Consider the following 12,730-nt stretch of genomic DNA (forward strand, 5'->3'; position numbering starts at 1 on the left):
GGGCGCGAGTAATCCTCGCTATTATAGGAAGATGCAGGTAAGATGGCGGTACAAGTGCTTTGCAGATGGCAGAATATTGGACGATGGCGTCAAAAACGTGTGGCCACGCATGAGTCAACGAAACTATGAGGGGCTATCGGCAGCTCCATGCGGAAAGACTGGCATGAGGTTGTGGAAAGTGACTCGCGTGGGGTCGAAAGGCACCCTAGGGGGCGGGGTCTTGAGACACTCCCGAACACAGTTGGGGGACTGGAATGGAAAAAATTGTCTTGATGGCGATTCTGACTCTGAATCATTTCCAAGAGGGTTTGAACGGAGCGATGACTTGCGACGGCGCACGGGTCCAGACGCAGGGATCGCGTTTGAAAAGGCGGATTCTTCAGCGCCAAGTGCGGGCAGTAGAGACAGATCTGCAGTATCGCAGAGATCGAACCGCGGAGGAAACTCCATAGCGGAGATCCACGGGAGACGATCAAACACGGGAGCACGACCATATACATCAAGAGGCGACTCAATCCGGGAGGGAAAGCGACGGCGTTTATTCATGGAGCGAGTGGTGCGGGTAGACCCCCGCCTTACTGCAGCACCACAAGGCATTGGTGACTTTGATTTCTAGGAGGCACGCATCAGCACTGCTCTAATAAAATAAAAATTACGCAAAAAAAACTGACCAGAGACAAAACACGAGGCTCATTTAGTGTAATTGGCGACAGCAGTCGCGGGGGACTTAAAAGCATCCTCGACGGTAAAATTTCCTGACGCATAAATCAGCTCGACTCGAGACCCAGAATATTACTAGAAAACCTACAGAAACTACTGTTGGTGGGACGTGGCATTGACGCGTCTCTGGGGAAGGAGACTGAAACGCGTCTTGAAATGAGGCATGGGTGACGCGTCGTGGCGATGGGGCAATTATTGACGGCATTCTTGAGGACTATGCCAATGGACAATGGTGTTGAGTGTCGTTGGTGTCGTTGGAGGGCAAATAAAGATACAGAAGGACGAAAGAACGTGGCAAAGCTTTATGTTTGGCCAGCGCAAGGCAGATGAACCATTATTGTCGTGCTAAAATGAATGGGAACAATGGAAAAGCTGTAAACAGGCGATTAGGGTCTGTTTCGAAGCCTCGAGGTTACCGCTCCTAACCTTACCTTAAAAGGAAACCTGACTCGCCTTTGGGCACACGCTTTGCCAATTTCCCAGGACCCATCACACGAAGGACTGACTCGCGTGAGTCTCATCTCGACGTCGTTTATACTTTTATTCGCATGCATTTTAAGAACGTCTGCATTAGACCAGCGGTTGCGTGTTACTACTCTCAGTACTGACACCAGTACCAGTCCTGTCACAAATTTCTGAACAACTATCGTTATCAGGCCCAGTCCTCATCACCATACCCCTCTCCCAGAGTATTGATAAGAGGCAGTACCTGTAAGTATGTGTTCATACCCTTCCAAGCTGATAAGATAATGGTAGATCTGCGCTCAGACTCCATGGAGAGTTTTTCGCCACTGGGGAAAATAGATCAGTACCTTTTCCTCATCCCGGAAGGATCATGCGCGCGTTAATCATCGCAAATCACGGACACAGCGATTAGTGCCCGTCGGATATCCCCCGGACTTTTCTGGATCAATCACGGCGGCTCTGCGCCCAGACACAATGGGGATCAATTGCAATACTCGACGTAGACCTCCGCATTTTCCAAATTCCGCGGAGGTCTTGGGTTACGGTGGTACAGCCTTAGATTCTTCTGCTTTCAGTTTTTCAAATGGAAACTGAAACTTAGAAGAATCCAAGTCTGTCAACACCCCATTTGCTGATTGAGACAGAGCCAAGCTTGGCTCTATACGCCGAGCCTGTTCTACAGGGAGTCATTGTTGACATTGACATCCCCCTGATGTCTATTCCACCTTTCCCCCGCTGCCAATGACATGGTACACGTTTTGCTTTTTGCTTGTCATATTTTTCATCTCGATGACCAACGTTTATGTTCCCCGTTATTCCTCGCTAATCCCTACTTAGATATACAGCCTTTGCAACATATTTTCATTGGCTAGCCCAGCGTGAACTGGACGCTGCTCATGCATCTTCATTGCATCCTCTTTCATCTTGTCTTTGACCCCTATTCGCCCGGGACAATGTCTCCGCAAGCCGTCGTCTGCATTGTGACAAACCAGGAAGCCTGTCATCTTGTGACCGTGTCCTGTGTCGACACTGAGGCCCTGTCCTTAGAATGACGAACTAGGGCAAGTACTCTCTCATCGCGTGCACCACGGTCGTAACGCTTACAAGGAGAGAAACATTAGAGAGGCCTTCTCAGGGTTTGGACAGGGACAAGGATAAATCCGTCAATGATTAGCCTGTAACTAAGTAGGTGCCGAAGGTAGGAAGACTCCAGCGGTGAGCCAAAGACCAGGCGGAGCCGCAGGGACGAGGAAGGAGGCACGTTGCCCAGACACGAGAACTTGAAGGCGAAGCCATTGTACTCGGCAAGAGAGAGGTTTTCAATTTGTCTAAATTCCGCATCGGACAACCAGCGCCCAAGAGCTTTGATGACATCCTCAGACGACGGCAACTCAGATCCACCCGCTACACGACCACTTTCCGGCTAGCATCAGACATGTGCCGCTGATATTAATAGTCACAACTGTGAGAATAAACAATCGATTTTCTTTATGTTTGCTGCTTGCCAATTCCCACAATGCGACGTCATGTGAAGAGATATCGACATTCCCATTCTTCACATTCGAACTTGCTTTGTCGAAGGCATCCGATGGGTGCGTTTCATTTTAATGACAATTACACTCACCAATACGAGGACGATGCGCGATGTGTATTGAGATTGGTCACGCCAGGACACGACCTTTCGAGTGAATGCTTTTATACTAAGGAATTTTTAGCTATTGTCTCGTAAATGCAACCAACAAAAGACAGAAAAAAATGCAGCGACGACCATGGCAATGATATGATGTAAGCTAGTAGTAAAATACACAGAAAACGTCAAACGTCTAATCAATCTCCTCCATTGCCGACGTCGACACGGATTCCAACGGCGGAGGGGCACTGGAGTCTTCAGCGGGTGCCGATTCTTCCTCTTCCTCGTCAACGTCGAGACCCAAGCTGATCATACGGTTGATGCGCTTGGCGAATGACGTAGGGTCGTCGAGTGAGAAACCGGAGGTGAGGAGCGCGGTCTCGAATAGGAGGAAGGTGAGGTCACGGACAGACTTGTCAGCCTTGTCCTCGGCAACCTTGCGCTTGAGCTCTTTGATGATGGCGTTTGAGGGGTTGAGCTCGAGGGTCTTCTTGGACGCCATGTATGATGACATCGAGGAGTCACGGAGAGCTTGTGCTTTCATGATACGCTCCTGTAGACATGTGAATGAGATTTGCTCTTTAGGTTGCAAAAGACAATACGTACCATGTTAGATGACCAACCGAACTGGCCGGTAACGAGGACGCAAGGAGAGTCGGTGATACGGTTGGAAACCACAACCTTCTCGACCTTGTCACCAAGGGCTTCCTTGATGGTCTGGCAGAGGTCGTTGAACTGAGCAGCCTCTTCTTCGCGAACTTTCTTCTCCTCCTCAGTCTCCTCGAGCTCGAGACCCTCTTTCGAGACACAAATAAGCTTCTTGCCCTCGAACTCTTTCAGCTGCGTGACAGCGTACTCATCGATGGGGTCAACGAGAAGGAGGACTTCGAAGCCCTTCTTCTTGAGCACTTCAAGGAAGGGTGAGTCACGGACAGCGGCAAGAGATTCACCGGTAAGGTAGTAGATCGACTTCTGGACCTCGGGCATACGCGTAATGTAGTCTGAAAGTATTGTAAGGGATCCGACCGAACGGTACACAGTAAGATACACTTACCCTTGAGCGAGGTCTGTTCCTCGAGAGACTTGGTAGAGAAGAAGCGGAGGAACTCAGCAAGCTTGCTACGGTTCTGAGCATCCTCGTGGATACCAAGCTTCAAATTCTTGCCGAAAGCCTCGTAGAACTTGTTGAAGTTGTCCTTGTCCTCCGAGATCTCAGTGAACAGGTCCATGCACTTCCTGACGATGTTCTTGCGGATGACCTTAAGAATCTTGTTCTGTTGGAGGGTTTCACGCGAAATGTTAAGAGGCAAGTCCTCGGAATCGACGATACCCTTGACGAAGTTGAGGTATTCGGGGATGAGATCCTCGCAGTCGTCCATGATGAAAACACGGCGGACGTAGAGTTTGATGTTGTTGCGCTTCTTCTTGGTCTCGAAAAGATCGAAAGGCGCGCTATAAGCCGAGTCAGTAAAGGTAATTGAATGAAGACAGACAATACTGACCGCTTTGGAATGTACAAGATTGCCTTGAACTCAAGCTGACCCTCGACGGAGAAGTGCTTGACGGCGAGATGCTCCTCCCAATCGTTGGTTAGTGATTTGTAGAAGGCACCGTACTCCTCGGGATTTATATCCTGAGGATTACGCGTCCAGATGGGCTTTGTCTTGTTGAGCTCCTCATTGGTGGTCTCGGTTTCCTTGACCTTCTTGGTCTTCTTCTCTTTGGGCTTGTCGTCGTCTTCGACCTCTTCGATTTTGGACTCCTCTTTCTCATCCTTCAGTTCCTCGTCGTCATCTTCAACTTCCTGTACTTACATGAGCCACAATCAGAGGGAGGCATCTGAAATCGGCTTACCTTCTCAACCTCCTTGGTGACAGCGAGTTGGATGGGGTATGAGATGAACTCGGAGTGCTTCTTGACGATCTCCTTGATCTTCTTCTCCTCAAGGTACTCGGTCTGGTCCTCCTTGAGGTAAAGGCGGATCTCAGTACCACGACCGAGAGGCTCGCCAGTCGTATCAGGAGTGATCGTGAAGGTGCCACCTGCAGCTGATTCCCAGATGTACTGCTCGTCATCGTTGTGTTTTGAGATGACCTGAACACGCTCGGCAACGAGGTAAGCAGAGTAGAAACCGACACCGAATTGACCGATCATAGAAATGTCGGCGCCAGAGCTGAGGGCCTCCATGAAACCCTAAGTTGCGTGGGTCAGAAAATCAGTCAAGACGAATGATTAGGGGATGCTTACTTTTGTGCCAGACTTGGCGATGGTACCAAGGTTGTTGACCAAGTCAGCTTTGGTCATACCGACACCGGTATCACGGATGGAGAGGAGCTTGTTCTCCTTGTCCGGGGTGATACGGATATAGAGGTCCCTCTCGGTCTCGAGAGCCGAGGGATCGGTCAAGGAAGCATAACGGATTTTGTCGAGGGCATCTGAGCCGTTTGAGATTATCTCACGAAGGAAGATCTCCTTGTTCGAGTAGAAGGTGTCTGAGGGGCACAAACATTAAGATTAAGATCAAAGCATGAAAGATAGAAAATACTGACTGATAATCAAGTCAAGGAGTTGACTGATTTCAGCTTGGAATCCAAAGCTCTCGGTCGCCATTTAGGTCTGAGGGGTAGAATTAGTTTAAGAAAGCGCGTCGTAAGATTGAGCTCACAGATTGGAAGATGAAAGATCTAAGTAAGAGGGAAAGATGGGGGAATGCCTACAGCAAAGGACGCGTTTATCTGGAGGGTCTTAAGTATCTGAATTTTTTGATATTCGAGAACCTTCGATACACAGAATTTCTCAAAACGCACATATTCCAGAACATTCTATCACTTCCCTTTTATAGTGGACTCGAGAACAAAGGCTGTACAAGCCTATCTAGAAGCACATCACTAGTACTACTACTGATCAATTGAAGCATCCTAAGTAATTTCTCATTTGTTGGATATATGGCTCTGTCGCAGCTTGCAGGCAAGCACTGGCCTTGAAAGCTTGATACCAGCAGCGCTGTAGATGAAGAAGATCAATGGATGATATGATCGATGAAATGAAGTCACCTGCTTTTTCGGTTAGATCCAATGCTCACTGACTCGATCCAACGCGACTTTCCACCTAGCCATCATTAAACATGAAGTACTTTTCGACCCGTGGAGGCTTAGTAGAACTCACCTTCGAGGAGGTAATTCAACTCGTCAACGTCCGACCCATTGATCTAAATTTTTAACAGACAGTGCTTGCCGGTCTCGCACCGGATGGTGGATTGTACATCCCTGCATCAATACCGCAACTCCCAGCTAACTGGCAGAAAGCCTGGGCAAACAAGAGTTTCCCAGAGCTCAGCATCGAGATCCTCTCACTTTTCATCTCTGTAGATGAAATCTCTCAAACAGACCTCGCTGCCCTTGTCCATGCCACGTACAGCGACTCCGCATGGCGCCATCCCGATATCACCCCTCTCCAGCCACTCACCACCAACAAGTACATCCTTGAGCTTTTCCATGGGCCCACGTATGCCTTCAAGGATGTTGCACTCCAGCTCCTGGGCAACCTCTTCTCCTACTTCCTCCAGCGTCGCAACAAAGCAAAATCTCCTGGAGAGGAGAGGGAGACGCTGACTGTCGTGGGCGCGACGAGTGGTGATACAGGGAGCGCTGCCATCTACGGGCTGCGTGGTAAGCCTGATGTGTCCATATTCATTCTGCACCCCAAGGGTCGTGTCAGTCCTGTCCAAGAAGCTCAAATGACTACTGTGACGGATGAAAACGTACACAACATTGCTGTGAAGGGAACCTTTGACGACTGTCAGGTGCGTTTGTCCCTCATTCAACTATTTCTCCAATAGCTTACATACATACAAACCTGCAGGACATCGTCAAAGCCCTCTTTGCCGATACAGCCTTCAACGCAAAACATCACCTGGGAGCTGTCAACAGCATAAACTGGGCCCGCATCCTCGCCCAAACAGTTTACTACTTCCTCTCTTACTTCGCCATTCGCCGTACCCTCCCTACGGATGCCGAGCTACAATTCATCGTCCCAACCGGTAACTTCGGCGATATCCTAGCAGGCTATTACGCCAAGCGCATGGGCCTGCCCATGGCTAAACTCGTTATCGCTACAAATGCTAACGACATCCTCACTCGCTTCTGGAAGACGGGGCGATATGAAAAGGTGGACTCGAATTCCTCGTCCGTTGCAGTGGGGGGCGTAGTAGAGACTCTCTCGCCTGCCATGGATATCCTCATATCAAGCAACTTCGAGCGCCTATTGTGGTACCTCGCCTTCGAGAACGTACAGAATACCAACCCCGGAGGGGACTTACGTGAAAAAGCCTGCCAGGCGGTGAAAGGCTGGATGGACAACGTAAAATCTATCGGGCGCATCGTCGTCCCAGATTCAGTGCTCGAGCTGGCGAGGAGGGATTTCACGGCTGAGAGAGTTGATGATGAACAGGTACACTCATGCATCTCAATCTCACGGTGTGAGCTAAGCCAACGTTATGAAATACATAGATCCGCCAAACGATCCGGGAGTACTACACTTCCACGCAATCCTATACCGCAGACCCACACACCGCAGTAGGGCTGCACGTCGCAGGCATCCTCTCGCCCCCACCCAACACCATCCAAATTATCCTCTCCACCGCACACCCCGCAAAATTTTCTGAGGCGGTCACGAGCGCGCTGGATGGCGTGCCAGGGTTCGACTTTGACTCAGTGCTCCCTGAAGCCTTCAAGACGCTGCTAACGATGGAGCGCCGCGTGATAGAGGTTGAAAGACCTGATGCGGAGCTTGTGAAGGGTGTCGTGGAACAGTTTGCGGTTATGTGAGTGTTTGATAGCGCAGGGTGCCCTGAGAGTCAGGGATCAAAAACAATGCTTCTTGTGTAAAAGAAATGTCCACTTAGATGGGGGTCTTGTATACCAGTGATAATAATTGTGCATTATCGATATAGGGGGGAAGGCGTCCTCCCTCCTTCCAATATTTGAGGTTCCTGTTGCGGTTTCTTCAATGCTAAAATAGAGCATGCATACGGCGTTCATCAAAAAATGTAAGCGATGATAAGTTGTTTGAATCGAGGTGGTAGAAAGAATGAAGGAGAAATCTCTCGTCCCCGCGGCTCTGTCTTGCCGTCTGTTTTGGGGTCGAAGTTGGTCACAGATCAACATCCGCGGTAATCAGATCGTCCGATCTACAAATCCGGGAAGGACGCTCGTATGCCAGCTATATATTATCTATTATTTCAAGGTCTCATCTTTAGTCACGACAACACTTGAGAATTCACAACTCCAGCTGCAAGATGTATTTAAAAGTGCTGAACGTCGTTTCGACTGCGGCAAGCTTGCGCGCATGAATTAAAATATTTCAAGACCGCGGGGGACGATGACACATGCGATAAAGAGTGAGGATACCCAGATGTATACAATAACAGATAACTAGCAGACCCAGCTACTCATTGCTACTATGCAGTCGAGCACATCAGGTGCATGACGAGTCCATAAGCTTAGATATATCGATGACCATGCCGTATCTGAGTCCAATGCCTTGACATTCCATGAGTTCCTGACCCAAATATAATACACTTCTTGACACCTAGTCCTCCCTCTTCCTCTTCCGTCCTACTTCTGCGGTGGTAGAATAATCAGAGTCCTTGATGTCTTCTGAACCTGCTTCACTGCAGGGTAGGTCTATGAAATGTCGTCAGTTCCAAAAAAAACAATTGCAAAAAGTATGCAACGCATACCTCTAGTGGGATGTGGGCATTCCCAGCTGCTGTCATCCTGATCCTCTGATGAATCACAACTAGTACTGAGGTTATCTTCCTCGTCATCCTCGTCATTCTGATAGTCTTCTTGATCGTCAGCGTCCTGCTGATAGCATTCTTCATCGTCCTTGGTCGCCTTGGCCAAGGGCGATATCGTGATGACCACTTGTTGCATAGCAGGTTCTAACTCGTTCGGGTGCAGGTTGGGATAGTACGGAGAAACTGTCATCGGCTTGAGTTTCAAGGAGAATAATGGGGTGCTCTTGATGACCTGGCCCTCGAGCCTGGGCCAAAGTTTTAAGGCGACCTTGTCGTTGATTCGAATAATTCTTCCGGGAATCATGGTAGTTAGGAGTGAAGACAAGGTAAGAAGTGAAGGCTTGTTCTGCGATGTAGCGTTCACTACTGGGGAGAGCTTGATAGTTGCCTTCTAGACCAGTATCCTTTAAATATTTGAGAGCTGTGGGCACATCGTTGTGCGCCTGCGTTCGCATCCACAGCGGACTTGAACTTAACAGTGTCATGGGGATATTCATCGCCAAATCTGTGAGGATTGTGGATTGATCCTGGTGGTAAGAACAGCAGACACTTTTGTAGGTGGACACTGTCGGTTAATCATGGGGCGGAGGCACGTTGTGTCCATTGGCATTGACCAGTGACCACCACACGTGACGGTCCAGTGAATTATCTGCCAGCTGGTTCGGGCAATGCACACACGACTTCACGAACCAAGTATCAGTCCTAGATTTTTGTTACAAGAACAATACACCTCACTAACTGCTGATCGTCCTGTAGGATACACGCAAGGTTGACGCGTCGACGGTTGGCCAAAGGAATGCAATACGGCATCGACTTGGAGGAATAGGCCATTTTTAATTGAGTACTTACTACTTTTTCAATCCCTCGTCCAATGTCCCATATATTATTCTACCATGCATGATGGTCAAGGTGTCGCAATTGGTCCTAGGACCTACGTCACATTATTATCAATAATTTCTTCTTCGACCTCGTATTGAAAAGTCAACAGCATACTCCAGGTATCAATTTTCTTGCCTGCGAATACATGTTGTAATAAAAAGCAGCAGCAACCAGACCACAGGCTGCGAAATGCATTGGCTATGGTTCAAGGCGGCAAGGAAACGCACTGTATTGGATTGCCGAGTTGAGTTGCGAACAGGCATGGCCCTAGGACCGGGATTGTGTGAAGAGAATAGAGAACGGTTGAAGGGAAGACTACGAGGATGCGGGAACGGAGGTAATGGTTTGATTTATCGGGATCCATGAGTACTGAGGGACGCTCGTGCAAAATTCTCCACTTGCACTGAGACTTCAGCTTGTCTCGCTTCATTAAACGACACACCAGGATAACGCTTTGCGAAGCACTTGACTCGTGTGAGAAGAACAGGGTAGGACCTGTTGCCAATTCGTGGCTGTGTCTGAGAGCCTTCGGGGCAGCATGAAGGAATTGTACGCAAGTTTTCTGGAGACCCTGAGACTGGCGAAGAAGGCGCAGTTCTAAGCTCTCGCACCATATGTCATGCATCGGATGTTGAACCATAATTAAGTATGTTGTCTGTGGCATTTTAAAGTACGAGCTGTTCTTTAATAATAACCAGATTAATTTGAACAACTACAAATGCAGCAAACAAGTCAGCCATGGAACAAAGTGACCAGGACTTACGTGGCCTCTGCATTCTTTTGCTCCGTGAAGAACGCCGGGCCATAATCAATGAGGATCTCGGTTCCAGAGTCAATGTTCACAACTGTATCAGTTGTCAGCATCCCGCGTCCGCGATAGTAGGGAAACCATCTGACTCGCAAATATTCCTATACGATGTTCCCCATTCACAAGTCGTGCTGTCGAATGTTTAATTATTGAAATGGACATTAAGAGATACAGATATTACACACCAAAAGCGCGACAATTACACTGCGTTTCGCTACTGGTATCACTAGCGCCCGAATGGTTGATGAATCTCGACGCGTTGCCTGCACGCGAACTATCCAGGGATAGTGTTTTATTGAGACCAAAGACATAACTTCGTCCAAGATGGTCTGCGACCTCTCTATTGACTCAGTGAGCTATAGGAAATTTCACAGATGAACGCTGCTCACCCGCGGCTGTCAAACGTCATTTCGTAGATAAGCTCCCCGACGTACTCCACGATCATTTCGCCCTGCTGGACCGGTTCGAGTAGGAATACACCTACGCCCCAACGACTTTCCTTAACCTCCAGTTTCTGTAATCGTTGATATAGAGTTACTCATGCGATCTGAGGCGTTGAATGTTCATGTATACCTTGAAATGACCTTGTTGAATCTGGGAGTTCCCGCAGGTACTCCTTTCCGGGTCTTCAACTCAGAGTTAGACGCATTCAACCCTTGCTAAATGCTACGCAACATACCTCTGCCAAGTGCAAGATATTAAAGAACGAATTGCAACATAAAAGATAGCCGGTATCACGCACCGACATCCACATTTTGCACAAAGCTCTGGATCGCACTCGCGTCGAGCTTCGACGCAAGAGCATCGCTTGGCCTTCACACAGCTCATTCCGTCGCGTGCCTTTGCACAACGACAACCTTTCCATCTCCGAGCGCCTGGTGAAGGGTGGCATTAAACCTCGTGCTGGAGACAACACAGACATAAACATACATTTGGCGGGGCAACGGCAGTTCCGCTGGCAATGGACCTTGTTCATAAAACATGGACAGTTAGACGAACCGTCACATGGCCCAGAGTGATGACAAGGTTCGTTCCTGTGGAAAGCATCCAGTACAGCATCCGATATTTATGCAATAGGAGTACACTACGGTGTGAACTTGAGCGGGTCAATATCTATCTCGTGTGGAGCGTCAGTCAAGTAATACGTGTCCATATGTATTCGTCCCTACCTCGAAATTCCAGAGATCGCGACTTCCCCTTGTGCTCCCCATTCGGACGCCCAGTTTGAAGCTCATCGAAGTCTGGATATAGTAATCTGCGATAATAAAGGACCTGAACCACAGTCAAACCAAAGAAAGCTCTCGTCATTTTCATGTTGACGGACCTCGTGGCAAGGCTTAAAACATAATTCAGCATGGTCACAAGGTATCATATCTGACTCGATATCTAAGATGCTTTTAAACGAATTGATGTCGTCTTCATTCCAGCAAGGGAGTACCTCGACTGTCCTGCTCTGCAAGAAGCAGCCAGCTTCGCAGGGGTATTCTACACGTTTCAGTAGCTCTGACAGCCGGATAGTTTGCTTACGCAGTGGCGGCATGGGGTTCATTTCAACTGCAAATTATATTGTTTTGGCATTGAAAAAGGAAAAAAAAACAGGAAGCCATACCATGAACAGGGCAAAGGGGCTCGATACAGTTGAGGTTAGGGCAAAACAATGCATGGGTGCGCTCAAGCCGATGTTGAAGAATACTACGAGACAGCGATGAAGAAGGAAAGCTGTAAGAACAAGGGATGGCGGTCCCGTTCCATTCAAGTAGGTCACTGTACATTTATTCAAAGTTTGGATGCGAGCACGAAAATTGATCGAAAAACCCCATACCGACGACGACTCAGGGTAAACAGTCCAGTTTTTCCTGGAGTTGAGAAAAGCTTGAAGGGAAGGACTCCCGTGCTGTCTATGTCCTCATACAGTAGACTGTGAACCGTATGGAGGCGATAGGCTGTCTCTAAAGAAATAACTTCTACTGTTCACAATAATGATGCTTCATCACATCCAGTGAATAGTAGGTACTCACAATCGGGATCATAATCATCCTGCCACGCAAACGAGCCATAACACAACGTATGATCTACGTGGTCGAAGGTTGGATCATCTGCGTATGGGATGAATGGCATCATATCGTCATCGTCTCCCCTAAAGATGTTCCTTGAGATGGGAGTACAATACTCATAGGACCTATGTGGCTCAAGAAGCTCGGCATGTATTACTTGAAGAGATATTGTGGAAGTTGATCTTGAGGTTCCATCTTCAGAGTAAGAGGTCACTGCTACCATTCTTTTCGTGTCCTCGTCTGGACCCTCACTAGCCTTACCGACGACATGGAGAGGTGTGTTATCGCCATCTGGTATGAGAACACGTGGACTTCGTGTGACGTGGGATAGAGAGCGGATGAAATGATCGCAGTATTTGACTTTCCAGCCACTG

The 12,730-nt window shown here is 48.5% G+C and overlaps 6 protein-coding genes across 6 annotated transcripts; 1 reads left to right on the forward strand and 5 right to left on the reverse strand.

Moving 5' to 3' along the window:
* Nucleotides 1-123: 123 nt before the first annotated feature.
* Nucleotides 124-925, reverse strand: BJ212DRAFT_1474278 (uncharacterized protein; the record flags this gene model as incomplete). Its single annotated transcript, XM_041339065.1, has 3 exons — nt 124-612; nt 672-755; nt 809-925. The coding sequence occupies 3 exons, from the start codon at nt 923-925 to the stop codon at nt 124-126; spliced, it is 690 nt and encodes a 229-aa protein (XP_041199939.1).
* Nucleotides 926-3,008: 2,083 nt separating this feature from the next.
* On the reverse strand, nt 3,009-5,425 carry BJ212DRAFT_1257508 (HSP90-domain-containing protein; the record flags this gene model as incomplete). The annotated part of the gene is made up of 7 exons (XM_041329862.1): nt 3,009-3,368; nt 3,422-3,816; nt 3,870-4,267; nt 4,318-4,609; nt 4,630-5,008; nt 5,063-5,307; nt 5,365-5,425. 7 exons carry the CDS (start codon nt 5,423-5,425, stop codon nt 3,009-3,011), a joined length of 2,130 nt encoding a protein of 709 aa, XP_041199940.1.
* A 221-nt stretch (nt 5,426-5,646) lies between these two features.
* Nucleotides 5,647-7,852, forward strand: BJ212DRAFT_1310302 (tryptophan synthase beta subunit-like PLP-dependent enzyme). Its single transcript, XM_041333975.1, has 4 exons — nt 5,647-5,990; nt 6,039-6,617; nt 6,677-7,264; nt 7,324-7,852. The coding sequence occupies exons 1-4, from the start codon at nt 5,940-5,942 to the stop codon at nt 7,639-7,641; spliced, it is 1,536 nt and encodes a 511-aa protein (XP_041199941.1). The 5' UTR covers nt 5,647-5,939; the 3' UTR covers nt 7,642-7,852.
* Nucleotides 7,853-8,404: 552 nt separating this feature from the next.
* On the reverse strand, nt 8,405-8,919 carry BJ212DRAFT_1474281 (uncharacterized protein; the record flags this gene model as incomplete). Its single annotated transcript, XM_041339066.1, has 2 exons — nt 8,405-8,499; nt 8,556-8,919. The coding sequence occupies 2 exons, from the start codon at nt 8,917-8,919 to the stop codon at nt 8,405-8,407; spliced, it is 459 nt and encodes a 152-aa protein (XP_041199942.1).
* Nucleotides 8,920-9,013: 94 nt separating this feature from the next.
* On the reverse strand, nt 9,014-10,263 carry BJ212DRAFT_30262 (uncharacterized protein). The gene is made up of 5 exons (XM_041342867.1): nt 9,722-10,263; nt 9,609-9,676; nt 9,465-9,546; nt 9,355-9,411; nt 9,014-9,295 (listed from the first exon to the last, which is right to left on the reverse strand). The coding sequence occupies exons 1-5, from the start codon at nt 10,156-10,158 to the stop codon at nt 9,109-9,111; spliced, it is 831 nt and encodes a 276-aa protein (XP_041199943.1). The 5' UTR covers nt 10,159-10,263; the 3' UTR covers nt 9,014-9,108.
* Nucleotides 10,254-12,579, reverse strand: BJ212DRAFT_1443260 (uncharacterized protein; the record flags this gene model as incomplete). The annotated part of the gene is made up of 11 exons (XM_041337796.1): nt 10,254-10,339; nt 10,392-10,433; nt 10,488-10,642; nt 10,692-10,816; nt 10,876-10,918; nt 11,045-11,177; nt 11,233-11,336; nt 11,592-11,805; nt 11,912-12,066; nt 12,125-12,269; nt 12,321-12,579. 11 exons carry the CDS (start codon nt 12,577-12,579, stop codon nt 10,254-10,256), a joined length of 1,461 nt encoding a protein of 486 aa, XP_041199944.1.
* Nucleotides 12,580-12,730: the final 151 nt, after the last annotated feature.

The sequence above is a fragment of the Suillus subaureus genome (assembly GCF_016647635.1).
Source record: "Suillus subaureus strain MN1 chromosome Unknown BJ212scaffold_1, whole genome shotgun sequence".
NCBI classification, from domain to species: domain Eukaryota; kingdom Fungi; phylum Basidiomycota; class Agaricomycetes; order Boletales; family Suillaceae; genus Suillus; species Suillus subaureus.

Coding starts and splice junctions, on each gene's coding strand:
- BJ212DRAFT_1310302 (XM_041333975.1), top strand. CDS start 5,940: ATGAAGTACTTTTCGACCCGTGGAGGCTTAGTAGAACTCACCTTCGAG. Junction 6,618..6,676: donor GAACCTTTGACGACTGTCAG/GTGCGTTTGTCC, acceptor ACAAACCTGCAG/GACATCGTCAAAGCCCTCTT. Junction 7,265..7,323: donor AGAGAGTTGATGATGAACAG/GTACACTCATGC, acceptor TGAAATACATAG/ATCCGCCAAACGATCCGGGA.
- BJ212DRAFT_30262 (XM_041342867.1), bottom strand. CDS start 10,158: ATGCCACAGACAACATACTTAATTATGGTTCAACATCCGATGCATGAC. Junction 9,547..9,608: donor CAAGAAAATTGATACCTGGA/GTATGCTGTTGA, acceptor AATGTGACGTAG/GTCCTAGGACCAATTGCGAC. Junction 9,296..9,354: donor ATCCTACAGGACGATCAGCA/GTTAGTGAGGTG, acceptor TGGTTCGTGAAG/TCGTGTGTGCATTGCCCGAA.